The following is a 19,497-nucleotide window of genomic DNA, read 5'->3' as shown; positions in this document are numbered from 1 at the left end:
TACAAAGAAATCTCTGGATACAGTCTGATACCTATGTTACAATCTAAGATGAGGAATCTACTGTTGGAGTAGTCACTAGAAACATTGTTACCTAAGGTATGTAAATTGTTCTTTAAGATGTATGACTTACTTTGAGCTTCTCCATTTGGTTTCTCTGGTTGTAAGATGACTTCCTTTGATCAGTAGCATAGATGTGTACCGTATGTGTAGCATGGATGTGAACTTTAAAGAAAGTTTACACAGTGTGATGAGACAGTGCCTGGATGATATAGAGGCAGCTACACTAAACAAAGACATGATATATTTTTTTCAACGTATGCAAAACTAACCGTTTTTTTTTCTTTTTGACTGTTCTGCAGGATTTGTAGGGAGAAGCTTAGAGAATACCAGTTCAAACGCTTAAAGTACTTCTACGCAGTAGTAGAGTGCGATTCTTCTGAAACTGCTAACAAAATTTATGAGGAATGTGATGGACTGGAATTTGAAAGTAGCTGTTCCTTTGTGGATTTAAGGTAGAGTATTTAGTGTATTATATATATGTATATATTATGGAATATTGCATTTGTGGCCCACTTGTGCGTACTCCACTCTGGGCATTTGGTCTCCCTAACAACATTCTGTACTGCAAAAAAAAGTGCTAATGTCCACCTGTTCAGAACAACTCCATCAAATGCCTGTGTGAATGGTAGCCACACAGGAGTGAGTAAGAAAAGAATGGACAAGTGTCACCGTCCGCTAAAATCTGCACTCTCTAGAGCAGATCTGTTTCTCTCAACAGTTTATGTATTTATTAAGTTTTGTGGAGTGCAACCAAGATGCCCTTGAGCATTAGAGATCTAGCCAGTGGTGTCCTACCATACAAACTAAACCAAATCTGGAATCAAAGTACAAGTATTGCAGATTAATAAATGCATTTAACCATGTTGAAAAGACCAGGGACTTCGCTCCTGCCACAAGGCGACTGATGTGTCGCATCTAATTGAAAAGTCAATTCCAGAAAAAAGAATTTTAACAATTTCTTGTTGATGAAACACACTACCGAAAGCTTACTTGCTCCTTCTAAACCTGTTCAAACTATAGGTTATTGCTTGAATTTATAATATCTTGGCTTTGATATCCTAAATAAGCAGGCTGTTTAAGATCAGATATAAGGAACCTTTGGAGACCCCCACTTATATTTTGAGTTTTGGAAACCACTCTCAATAGGGGATGGGAAATAGTTTGCTTGATGCTTAACTCTCCAGTTCATTTGTCAGGTGTGGCTGCGTTCTGTCCTCTTTAAACTTAAATCCTACAGCTTGTCGTGACATACCTGGTCCTAAGTAAATATTTAAAATATTACCTATCTATTATTTTCTGGACTGCAGAAAATGTCTGCTCATGTTTTTCTGATCTTGCTTTGCAGGTTTATTCCAAACGATGTCACGTTTAATGATGAACCAAAGGATGTTGCTACTGATGTGGATTTCACTGTATATAAACCAAAATATTTCACATCGGCCGCAATGGCAACATCAAAGGTATGCTTAAACTAGCAGCTTTTGATAAACTTTGTATTTTGTTTTCGTATTTAGTAATTAACCTACATTTAGAAAACTATATGTAATTATATAAACGTGTTCAGAGAAATCAACTTTGGATTTTTATGATTGTGTATTTCTTGAATATAACACCACACACTTCCAGAAAATTATTCCTAAGGACTGGAACAGGTACATAGTCAGTCTCATTTAGTTTCTGGTTGCTTTGCAGATAAATAACTCATCAGTAATGAACATGTTTGGCCTATGGGGATAAATTCAGAATTTGTCCATGACATTAGAAAAGTTTTGGGGCCGAATAAACTGTGTGTTGCAGCACAATAACCATTTGGGGTGTAATTTGGAGCAGCTATTAGTGTTGCCCAATAGGACAGGAACAAGGGAACCCTACTCACCTGAAACCAGGGTAATAAACTTATTATCAAAAAACAAAGGCTCATGTGGACACCTAATGAAGTAATCTCAATGTATATGGGCACAATGGCAATATATTGGGTTATAGTGATATTGTAGAGAGAAGGAAGCAAATACACCTTTGATTTGTTTTTGAATCAAAAATATTTATATAATCCTTGAAATAAAATACTGTTACAAAGTAATACGTTTGAACATATAGTTCTGAGTGAGTGAGAGGTGTTCCAGCGAAAAACGTTACCTAGGAAATCAGTGACCTATATGTGAAATATATACAGTGGTTCCAATGCTTCATATAAACCAACATTAACCTATATATGTACAGTGGACAGCGCTAGATACAGTGATCAGTGCTGGTAAACAATGGTTCTTTTATGCAACTTGTCAACGGCGTTTCAACCCTGTGTGCAGTGTAGGGTCTCTTCAGGACCTATGATTGTAGGGACACCTATGAGAAGTTGAAGGATAATGTCAGTATGTGGCTCATTTTAAGCAACTGGTATTATATAGTGGAACTAAGGTTTCATTTGTATAGTACCTGAAGGGTAATAGACCAGCTCGTGTGGAGAGTGTGGCACTGTCCAAGGGATAAGAAAAAGATACTCACATGGGTACCAGCCGGGAGCGACACATGTGAGAAAAACGAGTAATTAGTATTCCAATAGTGGGGGTTGGAGGCATGGCATAATATTGCAACTAAAAACAGACCTGGAACTTACGCCAAGTGTGAGGTGAGTAGTTAATGCGCACAGTGTAGGGCTCCACGTGTGTGGAGGATGGCACAATCAAAGCACTGTCAAGGCAGGTCTGTAGAGAGGGGGAGCATGTGCATTGGTAATAAAACAGGGACACTTGTAGTGGGGTGAACATAATATTAGCCCAATATCACTATAACCCAATATATTGCCATTGTGCCCATATACATTGAGATTATTTAATTAGTGTTGTCCAAAACATTGTTTTTTTGAGATAGGTAATTTTACTTTTAATTTATTTGCAATTCTTTAACGACATTACATCACCAAATATTGTAGCATTGTCAGTGTGTTGTGCTTTTGTTTCAATACATAACGTATATGCATACTGCTTATGGTAAGCACTTTCCGCAGACTTTAGCATATTCAATTCCAATATATGCATATATCTGGATATAGTCCTCAAATAATACTTCATATGGTGCTAGAGAGCCGCGCCACAAGATGGCTCCCCGTGTGTGAGGCTCTACCGGCTGATCAAAATATCCACCAGTAACCCTACACTTCAGGTGCCCATCGATGCACAAGAACTGGTGCCAGACTGCTGTATTGTCCACTGCATCATTTCCGGATACTTTTTTGAGGCCAGGGAAGCCAGCTTTGAACTTAAAAGAAGGGGTCTGTGGATACCAACTACCTGATCCATGGAGCTTCTCAGCAGGCGACTTGCTGTGCAGGTCCTGCAGCAGTGAGGAGGACATGTGTGGAAGTGGTGTCTGCCCCCATTGGGTGATGAAGAAGCTGAGGATCTGAGGACAGGTGAGTGGAGATGTGCCGCCTTGAGTCTTGGATCCTCTTTGGTCCTGCATGGTCAGCCTGCATGGCTACGATGCACTTCTTCTGGGTGAGGGCTGAGGATAGGGAGGATCGGTCGTCTCTCCGAGAGATTGAATGTTTGTTGCCTGGGAATGGGGCTAGCCTGAGGTGTCGTGATGCGGCCCTGTGGGAGACCGGCCATACCAGGGGTTGGCAGCTGTGGAGGGTAAAGCAGTTTTCGCCAGCAGCTGCTTCCCTGCCTCTGGAATGCCTGGCCTGAATAAAACAGCATGAAGGGACTCTATAAACAAAACCCGGCTTACCCCCATCAGATGCATGGAGTGTTTCGTTTTTGGACCAGTGCTGTGGTGCTGAGAGCTGGAGGCCTGCTCACTGGCCCCTACAGAAGGAAACAAGTGCGAACCACTGCAAGACTCTTATCAGCTGAAAAAGACAACATGTAAAGAAGCTGAAGTCTAGGCATCGGCAGAAGGCCCTTCATTGGTGAATGGCAGTTGCATTAGGGGCCTAGCTACTGATAGGCCTTGGCAAGAGAACAGTGCAAGGGTTCTGCTGGGTACCCTCACCTAGGATAGAGAGATGCACCTGGGTATGCTTGTGCTCCTGATGCTTCTAGGGTGCGTCAACCTGGGTATGATTCCACCTCGATGTGGAGCCCTTGGACTGGGGGCTAAAGGAGAGCTCCTTCCCGCTCTGACAGTGCAAGATGGGAATACAAGATCACAAGCAAGTCAAATTGGTTTTGATAACAAGCTCCCTGCAGGGGTGTGCAATTTTTGAAAAACTATACTTGTCCAAGGGACAAAGGGATACAATAATCTTCTAGCTCTGTAAAGAAATCTACTAGTCCCACGCACTCTATAAAACTAAAAGCTATACAGACTAGCAAGGACTTATTACTAGTCAACTATAAAACCCAAAGTATACATGACCATCTCTGCCTCTTTGCCCTTGCAAATTCTCTTATTATAAAGTATTACCTTCCACACTGTTTTCTTGCTATCAGCAGTAATCATTTGCCTTTCCACTAACTTGCCATAGGGCCCATACCAATTCCACATCTTCATCATAGGGTTCATAACCCGCCTGTTCTCTTTTCTCACAACAAGGGCTTCACACACTTACTGTTAAATTACACCACTTCCTTACTACAAATATACCTTCACACTATATACATTGGAATGGATATCCCTCTCACTACCCATCCCATGACCTTCTCTCCACTCCCTCATCACAGGCTCTGTACCCCTTGCACATTTCACTGCAAGTTCTCCTCCCCTCTCATAAGAGTTTTTATTCCCTCTCCAGTTTCACCATAGACTTCATCCCTTCCAAACCCCTCTCTTATCTACTGTTGCTACCTCGCCTCCGCTTATCACAGGCTGCTTAGCCTTCTTTACTCCCCTCTGCGATCTCATCTAAACGCTCTGAGCAACCCTTTTACCTTAACCAGCTCACTTTGCTTCCTGCCTTCCATCAGCCCTGCCAACTGCCTCCACAGATACAGAGGAAGGAGTCAACATTGAGAAGCCTGGACAATACAGCTCTGAGGGTGGATATTTCAATAGCATAATACCCAAATCAATGAAGGGAATGTTATGGGACTCACAGATGGCACTGAGGGAGACCTCAAGGGGACCAGGCTGGATTGAGGTGGAGAGAACAGACACCCAAGCTGTGAATTATTGAAAAAATCACCAGGCAATATTCAGTGAGCTATAAACTGGCATCAAGCACCTGCATGTAAACTGCAAGACATGGGTTTAGAACCTTGTTTGTTCTCAATCTGTTATTAGAAGACTGCTAAAAAGTTTTTTTGAGCATTATTAATAGACCATCCCAGGCACTGTTCTATTTTAAACCCCAACTTTCAATTTCTACCAGCCATACAATCGTGGTATATCATCCCTACCAGTAAAGACTGTTTGTGACACTACACACTTGTATGATTAATTGTCAGTGTTTAATGTGTGTGTTATGTTATGTTATGTTATGTTATTTATTCTTTTGTATAGCGCAACGGTTACTCAAAAAGAGTGTCCCGGCGCTTTAGGTAAGGGGAACTAATTCGGAATAACATAACACAGTTAAAAAAGAGAACACAACACACACAAAGACGAAGAGGGACTGCTAGGGAGGCCTACTGGGTAAACAACCAAGTTTTAAGACCTCTCCTAAAATCCAGAAGAGTAGTAGCCCCCCGAAGTGGAAGCAAATTCCACATCTGTGGGGCCAGCAGACTGAAAGAGCGGCCGCCCAGGCGAGCTCTCTTGACACGAGGGACAGCCGCCAGAAGCAAAGATTCAGACCGCAGAGAGCGGCCTGGCTGGTAAAAGACCAATCTCTTTTGGAGATGCTTTGCTCCCACAGCGTGGAGTGCCTTGTAGGCCAATATCATGGCCTTAAAAGCGATCCGTTTACGGATCGGTAACCAGTGCAAAGTCAGCATTAGCCCGGAGGCGCTGGCGCGTCTGTTAAGACCAAAAATGGCCCTGGCCGCCGCATTCTGCGCAACTTGAAGCCGCTGCAGCAGGTACTCTGGTAGGCCCAGGTAAAGAATGTTGGCATAATCCAACCTGGAGCCTATCAGGGACTGCACTGTCAGCCTCCTGTGCTCCTCCGACAAAAGAGGCAGGAACCTCCGCAGCATTTTTAGTAGACCGAAGCAGGTGCCGGTCACCCCCAAGATCTGGGCTTTCATCGTCAGCCCCCTGTCCATCTTAACCCCCAAGTTTTTAGCCATAGGGGAAGAGCCGGACGGAGGGAACATATCGATGGGCCACCAGGCCTGCCAGCTAGGCTCCGTGTCGCACCCGAAGAAGAGTACCTCGGACTTGTCGGAATTGCACTTGAGGCTGTTCAGTTGGAACCATGAGAACACCGCCCCAAGGCAATTCCGGATACTCTCCCCGTCAAAGTCAGCCCCTCTCTCGCAAGAGAAAAGGAGCTGGGTGTCGTCGGCATACGACACGATCCGGACACCAAAAGACTCCGCGACCGCCGCCAAGGGGGTCATAAAGATGTTAAAGAGGGTCGGGCTCAATATAGAGCCCTGAGGGACCCCGACTCCCAGTGGCGGCATCACGGCGGTGTCAGGCGGAGTCCAGATCGTTTGCCGGCGGCCGGCAAGAAAAGATGAAAACCATTTGAGCACCGTCCCCCGAAGACCAATCTCATAGAGTCTTGCGAGGAGGCCATCATGGGGGACGGTGTCAAAAGCAGCCGACAAGTCCAACAACACCAGCATGACTTTGCCCCCGGTATCCAACACCCCTGTGATGTAAAGCGCTCTGACACCTTGCAGTGGGATAAGTAGCGCTATAAAAGTATTAAATTTAAAAAGTTAGGAATTGCTATTTAATTTGTTATTCCTATAAATACTAATACGTACTTATACAGATGACATTTTTACAGTGCATGCATATGTGTTACATATAGGAGCTACAGAAAATCAAAAACCAGCCTCCAAATCTTAGCTTTTTTTACTTAAGTGATAACAAGCTGTGTGCCTTTGTTTCCCCATTACTGTGGCATTTAGGTGTTAGGATCTAGATTGCTTCCACCCAGGATTATACTCGAACAGAAGGAGGGATAATGGCACTTTAAATGTTCTCTTAGTTTTGGGCTCAAGCTGGAAGAGAAGATTAATAAAACCCTGGCAGGGCAGCCTCCGTCATTCAGCCTTCTAAGGTCGCTGATTAGCATCTGATTAAGTAGTGGTAAAGTCTGTTTTTATAGTGCTTGAAAAGAACACAAGTGAAGTGTGAAGCACTATAATATCAACAACAAGTACTGGCTAGTAGGGGAGAACTTGTGAACGACTGGGACATAGCACTGTAGAATGTGGTGCTAAAAGTTCAGTGAGTGTGGTGGGAGGAAGGGACAGGCTGGGCACAAGCAACTGAAGGATTCAAAGCAGATATGTGGGCACTAGAGAACAGCTTGAGTTGGGCATTTATGATTATGGTGTGGCATTAAACAAAGGAGGTATTTAGAGAAAAGGATCCAAATACCTGAGGAAAGTGGGGGAGAGCGCGCAGAGCAGGTCAGACTACTAGCGTTTCGCCCGGGGAGCCTGATAATCCCCATGAGAGTCTAGGCTCAGGCTGAGGGTTAGCGAGCCACGTATGGTGAAACACAAATTGTAGCAGCTGATCAGATAGGCTACTTGAACGGGAACAGAAAACAGTGAAGTTAGAAAACTGGGGAAGACCGGGAGAAGGAGGAATGGGCACCTTAGGGGACACAGAGGGTGCACTAACCACCAACAGCGAGCTCCCAGTGAAGAAAGGTCAGTACCACCTCCATTGGAAAACATATGCCTTTTAAGACAATGTAGTAAAAGAAGCATTGAGCATTTTGAAACACGCCCAATGTCCCACTCCATTGCTTGCTGCCTGCCTCTTGGTTGGGATTTTGTTCCCACTAGTTGAGTTTTTTGCGTTTTCGGTAAGTGCCTCCTGGAAGCTCATGCATTTCATATTTATCAACCTTGACACTTTTAATCTCTAGCTGCCTGAGTTGGAGGCCCTCATCCTCCCACACATCACCTGCTGCTCCGTATGAGCCAAGCTAGATACCCGGGCCGTGGAAACTGTTGGAGCCATAGATGCCAACAGACCCGATTCAGACAGGAGACTCTTGATTTAAAACCGTTTTATTTTGGCAGTCTGCCTCTTGAAAATAATGCATCTGCTTCAATGAAGGTCTATGAATAAAATACAGCCACACAATCTTTTTTTATTTATTTAATTTAAATCACCCTCTTTAAAATTTCAGATTGTTAGCATGTATGGTCGAAGCCACGGTGAGGATTTCAAATAATTAAAAGTTACTTGTGCGGTGCTTACTATCGGCTCATAGTTGTGCCAGTAGGGGCAGGTGAAGAATGAGGGACCTCTTGTGCTCCTTATTCTATTTTCCTGTTTTTTGGCCTAGACTTTGTAGGCCAGCGGTTCTCCCATCTCTTATCTCCGCCATATATTTCCAACATGCCTGTTATTTTTGGTCTTCAGAGCCTATGCAAATGAGACTATCTATACCCCTGGACAGAAACTGCTTTCCTGTGGAAAATGGCATCACAAATGCCTTCAAATGGCAGTATGTATCTTTCTGCACAGTAAATAGAGGATTGTCCCAGCAGTTCCTTGAATCAGGGACTTCAGAACTGGTTTTAAGGCTCTCTGGTGTTAGTTCACACACAGCTGACTTCAGGGGCTTTTAAGCAGTGAGAAATCTGTATTTGTTTTATCAAACAAGTACATCTTATATCCGTAACCCTTTATGTCATTGAGGGCGTCTAGTGGCACCATATCCTCCTTGTTCAGCTTCCTTCCCTTCAACTTCAGCTCGCAGGGCTCCTCTGACTTCTTACTCTTTCCGATAATTTGCATACACAGCATTCCTATACACTCTCAAGGAATTGTATCGTACGACATGCACCTTCCCTGACTTCGCTCACGTAGGCATCTACCACTGCAGGGGAATCCGCCCAGCACCACTAGTGGCATATCTTTATTGTTAACTAAGAGCGCACGTGCAGTAACTTTTAGCACCCAGAAGCATAACTAATATGGGAGCCAGTGTTCTAACACGGACCTTACAAATACAGTGTGCAATGACGGTATTTTTTGGCTTTTTGGCCGGGCTGGCTGGGGAGCTCAGAAAGACATGCCAAAAGTTTATTTTTGCAAACGCACTTGCGGGGTTAAATACGCGTGCGCAGATGCGAAGGGGAGATCATCCCAATGGGGAGATTAAAATGACAGAAGTGTGAGATCTCCGCCTCTCGGATTGACAGTGAGCACAAACTTTCTCACAGCTGCAGCCAGGCTTAGCGTAGTTACCGTAATTACCTAAAAAAAAGGCGCATTCACTAAGATTTCATATTCCAATCGGATAATAACTGGATTGTGATTATATTCGATGCACAAGGGTTAAAGAAAATGTCTACTTGTCCGGAGGACTAAGTAGACAATAAAACTTCTTGTCCGCAACAAGAATCCTCATGACCAGGGCGTCGGGCGATACAAATTCCCCACCCCGTCCCTGGCAGATATACAACTGAAGAAGCTCAGCAGGACATTACCCCATGCTCCAGCGATCGGACCCGACACCTGACCAGGACTTACGAAGCCTCCTTGTTGACATGAAACAAAGCCTAACTACCATTTACTCCAAGACTGACACACTAACAAACAGACTAGACCATATGAAAGAACTCTTAGACAAGCATGATGGCCGTCTCGATCAGCTAGAACACAGAGGGCCTGATTTACATCTCCGCAGACGGGTTACTCCGTCACCACGGTGATGGATATCCCGCCTGCCGAAATATAAATCCCATTATATCCTATGGGATTTATATTTCGGCAGACTGGATATCCCCTACTGTTGTGACGGAGTAACTCATCAGCCAAGATCGTAATCGGGCCCAGAGTGTCTGATGTAGAGGAAGACGCAGCTACCTGAAACGAAGAACTGTTGTGAATGGAGAAAGTACTTGAGATCAGAAAAGCCAAAAATGAAGACCTCAAGGTACGCTCACACTAAAATAACATCAAAATCCTAGGCCTCCCCGAGTTCGCAGCCATGGAGCCATACAGTGAAGCTCTGGCTGGAATCCTGGTTTAACCAAGCACCATTCAAGCAGATCTCGGTGGAGAGGGTGTATCGAGTGCCGGGCCGTCCTGTCCAATTATTGATGCCTCCTACACTTCAAAGACTTCAAAACCTCCTCCAGTTGGCACTTGAGATGGGTGAGGTCTCATACTCATACCAGGGCAACCGCATATCCATCTATCCTGACTTCTAGCCTTATGCAAAGAGCTTCTCTTGATACAGTGCACCTTGATGAAAGCTGCCCACCAAGTTCTGCTGTCGCTATGTTAAGAAATCATGAAGAGAAGATACTGGAGACTAGAGAGACCAGGGAGTCATCTCAGTGATAACTAGCTTACATTGACTCAGTGATTGCTGGTCCCTGCTTTGGCAATCACAGTCTTGTGCCGGCTGCTTTTATCACTGTCTCTCTCCTGCAGCTTTTCTCCCTCGTGGGAGACTGGATGTACAGACTTTCTGACTTGTGGTTGTGGGACTACCTCTGTTGAGCCTGCAACCTTTAGGATACTCCCTGCCCTCGCTGGCAAGCATGGGTACTGCACACATACGTGGTTGATTGAGTGTCTTGGTCACTGTCATTGACACAGTTCATTGGCCACCCCTCTCCTTTTTATAGAGGGTTGACCACCCGGCCCTTTGCCCCTCCAGTGGTTTGAATCCACTCATCAGTTGGTCTGCAGTTTGCCCTGTTCATATATTCAAGCAAGGTACTCTTTGATCCTCCTGTGTTGGTGCCATGTGCATAGTTAACATGATGATACCGGTTTCCTTCGCCATGTTTTTCTCTAACAAGTTGGAGTGGCTGTTGGATGGGGTTAGTTATCCTTGGGGCTCAGCTTGCTTTTTAGTCCCAAATATCACGTTGCAGACCACGCGGTTTACATGTCTTGCTAGTTCGACAAAAGACTGGGATAGGACATACCAACCTCCTCACATGTTGCCCCACAAGTCACCCATCAGACACGGACATGCTTCTACCCTCTGCCTTTTAACATGAAACAGTTTTTGTCTTAATAATCCACCGTAAGTCCCAGTGGGTATTTAGTTACCTTAATAGATACCGAATAGATATTAGTCTAATGCAGGACCTTCATCTTACTGACACTACCATGTGTCATGTTAGAGCTTACTCGATTGTTGAAATGCATGTGGCCACATACTTTACTTAACCCCGTGGTGTAGCAGTAGGTTTTTGAAGAGACATTCTCTGGCGCATGCGACAAGCTATGCTTGGAAGCAAGGGCAGATATGTTCTATTGTATGGATTACTGCTAGGGACTGAAACTGTCCTCATCTGTTTATTTGGACACAATTTTGACTGCTCTGACCTGTTTACTTTAATTTGGAAAAAAAATGGTCTTGCTTGACCCCAGGGCTGTTATTTGGGGAGGAGACTATAGTGTGGTTATCGACGACTCCGGGCACAGACCCAATCAGAGCAGAGGCTCACAACCTCAGGCTGAACAACAATTATGCACACTTATGTCTGATAAGGATCTGCTAGATAGCTGGTGTGTCCAACATGGGGATATCGGACAACTGCCTGTAAACTTGACAGTGTGCAGTCTTTCCCAGGTTGTTGTATTGTGATTAATAGTGCCTCTCTAATATTTGGGGTAATAGTTGGCTGTCTTTCGCCTCTTCACGTACTACAAGTAGTTGCGGAGCCTAAAGCACTGCATACTCCTTGGGAACTCACCGGGCAGCTCTTTGGGGCCAGGCGCCCTACCACTACCATTTTCTTTTTTTTTTTTACCACCATATTCTTTTCAGCAGTGATCACTTGTCCTAGGAACTCCTTATGCCCATCACTCAGCCAAAAAAGTGTTCTCACCTCAATGTACTCCGAGAATTGCAATTGAGTGGCATAGGTTTTAAAGGAGTATAATTCAGTATAGAATTCTGCAAATACTTTTGTGATCTTTTCTGCCACACATTGTCTCTCTCTCGTTCCCAATGTGACACAGCAATAATATGGCCAGTAGCTCACGGTTGCTGAATCATGCATGCTGCGATTTTGAGCAGACATTCCCCTTCCTCATATCTATTGGTCATCATTGCTCTGCCTAGGTGTTTAACTTCCCCGTTAGCAACCTCGTTATATTCAGAAATGTTGTAGTTTATATTTGCAAGCACAGTTGGGCTAGGGGAAGCGGAGTATTTGTTTTGCCGTTCATGTATCTCTTTCAAGATCATTCATTCTCTTTTGCATGCTTTACAGTCTGCCATGCTGTGTAGCAATACACCCGCCACCACCTTGAATGCCTCCCAATGTGTACTTTCCTCCTTTGCTGAACCAGTACTGTGCTGAAAATATTCTTTAATTATGTCACTCACATCACTACGGAAGGTGGTGTCTGTTAGTGCCTATTGTCTGGATCACCTTTTGAATGCCCATCTTACTGCATCAAGCCATGTCATGGTGATCAGAACGGGTGCATGGTTCAACAGTGTATTTGCCATGTGTTGCATGGAGTGCACCACAGAAGTTGAGTCTGGACTGCATATTACGTGCATAATATGTGTATGTACCTTCCGGTTACCTTTCCCTTCAGACATCTACGAGTCCATGCTCTGTCATTATTGCTTGCAATACTGATGAGGTTGCACTTCTGAATATTATCGCCCACTTGGACCACGTATTTTTCTTTATCATGGCTGTGGACTCCATACTCCATAGACCTCAGTTTCACCAACTGCATAATGAGACTTGCCTCCTAGCACCTCCGCCGCTAAGGAGTTCTTCAACTCCTACTTTGGGTCCTCACCTGAATAGACCGTCCGAAAGGAGGTGCGAGTTTGAAGCAATTTCCACATCCTCCAGCTTTCAACCTGCAATTGCAAGTGCACGGAAGTGATCGCACAGGTTGTGAACTCCTATTGGTGTTCCTGATCCTTGTTTACACCTGAGAATTGTGTTGCTGCATCCCCACTAGTCTTGATACCTAATGTAATGTTTTCTTGTTGGTCTCCAGCTGTGTGTGAAAAGTTTCCAGTTTGCCTCCCGTGCTGATATATTGTCTCCACGTTTTATATGATCACTACTATTAAAAGAGATTCCTCAGGAGAGATCACTGAACCCACTGCACGTGCATCTGTAAACCTCTCCTCCTTAGTGGGAAGTGTGGGGTTAGAAAAACTTGATTTTGCCTTTCAGTTCTTTGACTGGATCGTCTTTTCTCGTCATACAAAGGCACTGATATCCTCATGCCTTTTGGAAACCAAACAAGTAGACAATGAGGTCACCTTGTACACGAGCACCGTGCTGACAAAAAATAAGCTAAAAAGAAAACTTGGGGCAGCAATCCGATTTGCCTCCCTATTACCCACTGCTTCACCCAGCTTCTCTTCCCTGCAAGTGATCCAGTTGCATGTCTTTGTGTCCACTCTTCTGGAGCACTTTCCATAGCACTATAGCTTGTGCCAGTCAAAGCCACATTTCTGTTTACTCAGTAAATCAACAAGCAAACAGTTGGCCCTCAGCGCACAAAATTCCTGCATCTGTGCTCCTTTGGCACTGTAACCTCTGCTAAGTGGCTGCTACACTGATTGACAACCGTATAAAATTCCACTACATTCTGCCAGCCTTGCATCTATGATCAATATTCCAATATTAAACCTATGTCTGGTCCTTTAGTTATTTACTGAAACCTTGTTGGGTTGGGGGCCATGATCCTATACTTTGGCTTGCACCATGGCTCATTGAACCAGCAATGGCCTATCTATTTTGTGACTGTGGCCGCCATCCAATCAGCTGTGCCTTGCTCCAACAATACAAGCCCCTAAAATCTCACCTCTTCATTTCTGAAACCATACCCACAACTAGAAACTAGATTATGTAATTAATGTCAACAGTAATGGGGAGGTACCTTTCTGCGCCATCAGCATAAGCGTATTTGGAAAGTGCAGCACAAGGCAGAAACCAGTGGGAAGGATTTTGTAACGTTTTACCTACACCAATAAAGGCTGTTAACATCTCTTCATTCCCCTGGAGATGGTACCAGCCCTTATGGGAGTTGATGCAGAAATTTGCAGTAAACCTCACTGGAGTCAAAGGGCACTTTTGAACAAGGGGTTCCTAGTTTCCCATCATAAAAAGAGTGGGACAGCAGATGTCATATCTCCAGCCCACAGATACTAGTCTATCTAATACCAGATGTTTGGCTGCGATTGAGTGGCCTCAAACCAAATGTCCAACAAAAAGTAATTCACCTCTGTCATGAGATCAGGATTGCCCTTAAAATCACCCTCCATTATTTCTCATCCTGCCTTAATCCACAACTGTATGAAATAGGAGTTGTGAAATAATAAAGTTGATTTAATTTTTTTTTAAACATTTTTTTAACAATGGTATGGTAGTCCAGGGCGGCAAGCTAGCAGAGTTTGAAAAGAATAAGGTACAAATTGTAAAAGAAAATGGTGTTTCCAGATGTAATTTCCCCTTTGAAAATCTTACTGATTTCCAACTACTGAGGCCTGGCATGAGCAGTTACTACTTGTTGTGGACAACAAGCCTTTCATAACAAGTCAGACCAATTAAATAATAAAAAAGGAATACAACTATAGGATTTAATGACTCGTGCATCTTCATAAACAAGAAGACTAAAAGTAATCTTATTGACATTTTGGCATGACCTGCCAGATCTGCGATCAAGCAAACTTATTTTCTACATTCATTCCTCACAAAATTGAATACTGTCAGTCATTTTCATTGATTTATTGAGTCTCTTGGATTTCAAATGCATGTTTTTCATTTAAACCAAATCCTATCACACAGTGAAACCAGTCAAATGTAAAGCATGTTTTGTAGCAGTGCAAGGATGCGTGCTAGTGGGTGTGCAGGGGGAAGAAGCCTTATTCTATACTAATGTATTTTTCGATTTTGGGGGGGAGGTTTTAAAATTGCAGTTGAATAACCATATTACATGGCTTCTGTTCCATTTGACTCTCATGGTGTTGCGACCTGGTGTTTGATTAACTGTATTGAAATGAAATGAATTGGCCTGAGTCCATTTTTCAATTATCAGCTATTTATATGTCGGTCCATTTATTTCTTACTCTCTGATGTTATTAGGTTGAAATCACCTGGGATGAAACTGATAACGATCGTCTGAGCACGTTAAACCGGACATTTAAAAAGGATGAAATTCTAGACATGGATTTCCAGGCATATTTGGCTTCATCAAGTGAAGAAGAGGCAGAGGAAGAAGAACAGTCAGATAAAGGTATTTAATTTTATTCCGAGATTGAGCTAACCCACAGGCGAATGAATCTAGAATCTTATAGCATCATTTTTATGTCAAGTAAACTAGTTGGAAGGATAGTCGATCGTAGACAGGGTTTCAAAGCCTTGCAAAATAAAAATGGATATTCTAAAGGTTTTAGATTGACTAGATCATTGGTCCAAAATGTAGGTCTCCAGACCACAAAAAGTAACTATCAAAGTCTAAGCCACAAAATGCATGAATGTAGAGATTTATTTGGATTGTAATGCTTAGCAAATACTAAGTTGTTATGCCACAAAGGAAGCCAACAATGTTTTGTAGGGCTGTGGTTTTCATAAATATTTGTTACAGTTCAAATGCAACATAGTTTTGAAGGAGTTGCAGATCATTTATGAGGTGTGAGGAAATACTTGTATGCCAACTTCCTGAATAATACTCTCCAGAAAATACATGAGGTTGTGTTACACTACAGAAGCTTTTGCACATGGAGCATATACTTTATGGAAGAAAAATAATTATGGACCGTAAAATTCACCCATCATAAAATGTTCTCACAGCTCATGTGAACTCACAAAATACAGAGGCGTAGGAAAACTTGATAAGGACCATTGTTTCGAACTTATCAATAAGAACTACATTTTAAGTTGATGTTTACTAGTGTTCATCCACTCGCAGAGAATAACCACTGTGTCAGAAATAAAAGAAGTGTTCTTCCTTTAGTTAAGTGTTCTTACAAAGCTCAGTATCATCATCACTGACACCAGCCAAAAGGCTACTCTGGATGTCACAGAGAGATCAAACTGATTATAAAAGAGAGTGGTACAAAGGGAGAAGCTACGAGAGACTCCACTGAGTATATACCAAAGTAAATAGCAGAAGAGGCCAGTTCAGAGCGGTACCTGACTCGGCACTGTCATGGAAGCTTTAAATTAAATTTTGTGTAAAGTTTTTTTTATTTCTTTTATTTAAATTCCGTTTGTTTTCAACACAGGTTTAGACACAACTGTTGTTTTCCTACCCCGAAGCCGTGGAATATGTATGTTTGTATGTATGTTTGGATTTATATAGCGCTTAGAACCCAGGGGTCTCTAAGCGCTTTGCCTTGGGAACCCGTCCTGGCTTTTTCCCTGTGAGATAGCCCCTACAGGGCATCCCCAAGGTGAAAGCCAGGCATCCCGCCGCGGGGGGCCGTTGTGGAGATTAAGCAAGCTTAATGCCCAGAGTTGCAGAGTGTGAACCCATGATTAGGTCAGGCACCAAAGCGAGAATTATCGAGTCCGTGGACATTTGAGCTCGAGACCCTGCCGCGTCGGGAATTGAACCCTGGTCCCGGGTCTGACCTCTGCTTCAGGGTCTGCCTGCTCTAACCAGTGAGCCACACTTCTCAAAGATCCATCAGTGCATAAGATCTCTGCCTGTGGCCCATATGGGCGAGCCCAGCAGCAACCAATGTCATAGTTTTGAGCACACTGGACAATCTCTTCAATATTCCTTATAACCTTTCCACCCTCCCCAGACCTTCTCCCACTTCCCAGGGCAGCACCAGCTTTGATATATAACCTTCTCGTCTTGACTGCACCAATCTAGTTCTCTTCCAGGGGATCCTCATCAATAGTCATAATCATTAGAATATTCCCGCCCATGTGCGGGACCCCGGAAACACTATATTATATGTGCCCCACATATATATACTTATATATATATATATATATATATATATATATAACACATGCAATAGCAGCCAAATCACACCAGAGCTGAAATATGCTGTGAAGAGTTTCCACCATACATGAATAATATGCATTAGAAAGATGAGAAACAACACCAAAGATTGTTTAGAAACTGTTTTAATGCTTAGGCAGCAGTAGAAATTCTTATAACTCACTGAAAGCATAGAAAGCTCCCAGGCTGCATTGCAAACACACAGTCTAAAAAGACTGAAAAGCTAACCTGTAGCTGTATACAAAAAAACTGACACGGTGCCTTTAAGGCACCCATGACCCCCGGTATCCCATCATGCCTCAGGGGTGACAGTTAGGTCAGTTGTTCTTTCCGGCTCCTTCAGGAAGGATCCTGGTTACACAGCTCCACTAATTTCTGTTTTCTGACAGAAAATTACTTCTTTTTTAACAACTTTTTCTACTTCCATTGACATTTTACATCTAGTCAAGTAAGAAACTGTCTTTTTAAGTCAGTTTGGTGAGCATTTTCAGCTGAGAATGCCTTCACTTTTTGACAAATGTCCTTCTTGTGGAAACAAGAAAGCAAAATCAGACAATAACTACGTTTGTATCCTGTGTCTGCCTGAAGAACATGATCCAGGCACCTGTCCTCACTGCGAGCACCTGTCAGGAAGAACTCTCAAAGACAGGGAAAGAATTTGCATCTATGGCCTGGCTCACAGGTCATCCAGAGGAAGGTCTCCGGTGAAGAAGGGTTCCAAGAAGGCTAGAACATCTTCAAAAGAGAAGTCTTCCCACCCTTCAGCTTCAGCGTCAGGCTTGGCGCTGAGGAAAGAACCACTGGTGGGTTGTTTGCCTTCAAATCTACCGTCGACGGCGGGCTCGCCATCGAAAAGAAGAACAGGTACGTCGACGACGTCGAAGGATCCAGCTCCGTCGCCGAAATACCCTCCGCCGCCGTCAACCGGGCGACGATCGGCGTCGAGGAAGGTAACTCCGCCGCCGTCAACCGGGCGACGGTCGGCGTCCAGATCCAAGGCCCCTCCGCCATCGTCAACCTGGCGACGATCGGCCTCGAGGGAGGTCACTCCTCCACCGTCGTCATCCAGACGACGACTGGCGTCGAGAAGTGTGACCCCTCTGCCGTCGTCTAAGAAACGACGTTCGGCGTCGAGGACTAAGACCCCTCTGCCGTCGACAGAAAAACATCGGTCGGCGTCGAGATAGCAGTCTCTGTCGGCGTTTCGTAGACGCTCGGCGTCGAGGGTGACCAATACCCCTCCGCCGTCGTCGCACAGACATTAGACGTCGAGACAGAGGGCTCCGTCGACGGCTGGTCATCGCCGTTCGATGTCGAGAGAGAAGGCTCCGTCGACGGCTGGTCATCGCCGTTCGACGTCGAGAGAGAAAGCTCCGTCGAAGGCTGGTCATCGCCGTTCGACGTCGAGAGAGAGGGCTCCGTCGACGGCTGGACATCACCGGTCGACGTCGAGAGACCATAGATCCTCGCATCGATCTCCGTCGAGGCATTCGAAGTCAAGATTGTTGGACCCGCCGACTCCCCAGAGGCGTTCGACGTCGATTGAAAAACATACGACGCCAGAATGCTCGACGTCGAGACCTTCAGAAAGGGCTCGATCGTCGTCAAGAAACTCTGTGATCATGGTAACAGAGTCAGTTTCTCGTCATTCTACTTCGCAGTCTTCTGGCTCCTCAACACCATCTTCAAGGTCCAGAAGTCCTGTCCCCAGATCTCCTGTGCGTCAGCCAGATCCTTCGGCTGCGGAGGTCAGACTATCATCCAGATGGTACAAATCATTGGACCAGTGGCGAGATTCAGGGGCTACCAAACGGATGCAAGAGTACGTCAGTCCGCAGCACAGATCTCCTCTCCAGAGACTGGTAGATAAAGTGGACAGGCGTAGTCCTCCTAGGCGCCAAGCAGACAAATCACCTGTGAGAAGACTAACCAGATCTCACTCTCCCAGAAGGGAAAATCCGGTGAGATCCCGATCTCTCAGAGAAGATCCTGTCAGATCTCGTTCACCAAGAAGACAGGATTCGGTCAGATCTCGCTCTCCTAGAAAGGAAGAGCATCCAAGAAGATCACGTGAGAGGAGGCACGGTGCTCACCGTAGACATCGAAGAACTCCGTCTACTTCCTCTACCTCTTCGACCAGGTCTTCCAAGAGGGATTACTCTCTCACGTTGACGGATAGTCCTACTTCCAGATCCTCTCCAGTGGATTACATCGGCACTTATCTGGATGTCCTGCAAAGAGGAGCTCAGAAGCTGAGCATTGAAATGTCTGTCCCCCAGGTTACTACGACAGTGATTTTTGAAACTTTGCACAAAAAATCTATCTCTCGTCCACTGCTGCCTTTAGTCCCGGGGATTATGGATCCGGTCAAGGACGTTTTCCTAACCCCAGCAGCCTTCAGAACGGTGCCAGCCCCCATACAGAAGAAATACAAGCAGGCTT

General features: G+C 44.5%; 1 protein-coding gene across 2 annotated transcripts in view; it reads left to right on the top strand.

The window, feature by feature from the left end:
- ESF1 (ESF1 nucleolar pre-rRNA processing protein) overlaps positions 1–19,497 on the top strand; it is a 258,010-nt gene that overhangs the window by 82,537 nt on the left and 155,976 nt on the right. For both annotated transcript variants that reach the window (XM_078649557.1, XM_078649558.1), the window contains exons 6-8: positions 360–512; positions 1,406–1,520; positions 15,183–15,333. In XM_078649557.1, the coding sequence (XP_078505683.1) occupies positions 360–512; positions 1,406–1,520; positions 15,183–15,333 (419 nt within the window). The remainder of the gene's footprint in view (positions 1–359; positions 513–1,405; positions 1,521–15,182; positions 15,334–19,497) is intronic.

This window comes from Lissotriton helveticus, chromosome 6 (assembly GCF_964261635.1).
Source record: "Lissotriton helveticus chromosome 6, aLisHel1.1, whole genome shotgun sequence".
Taxonomy (NCBI): domain Eukaryota; kingdom Metazoa; phylum Chordata; class Amphibia; order Caudata; family Salamandridae; genus Lissotriton; species Lissotriton helveticus.
Note: the sequence above shows the minus strand (reverse complement) of the source record. Positions and strands in the feature narration are given on the sequence as shown.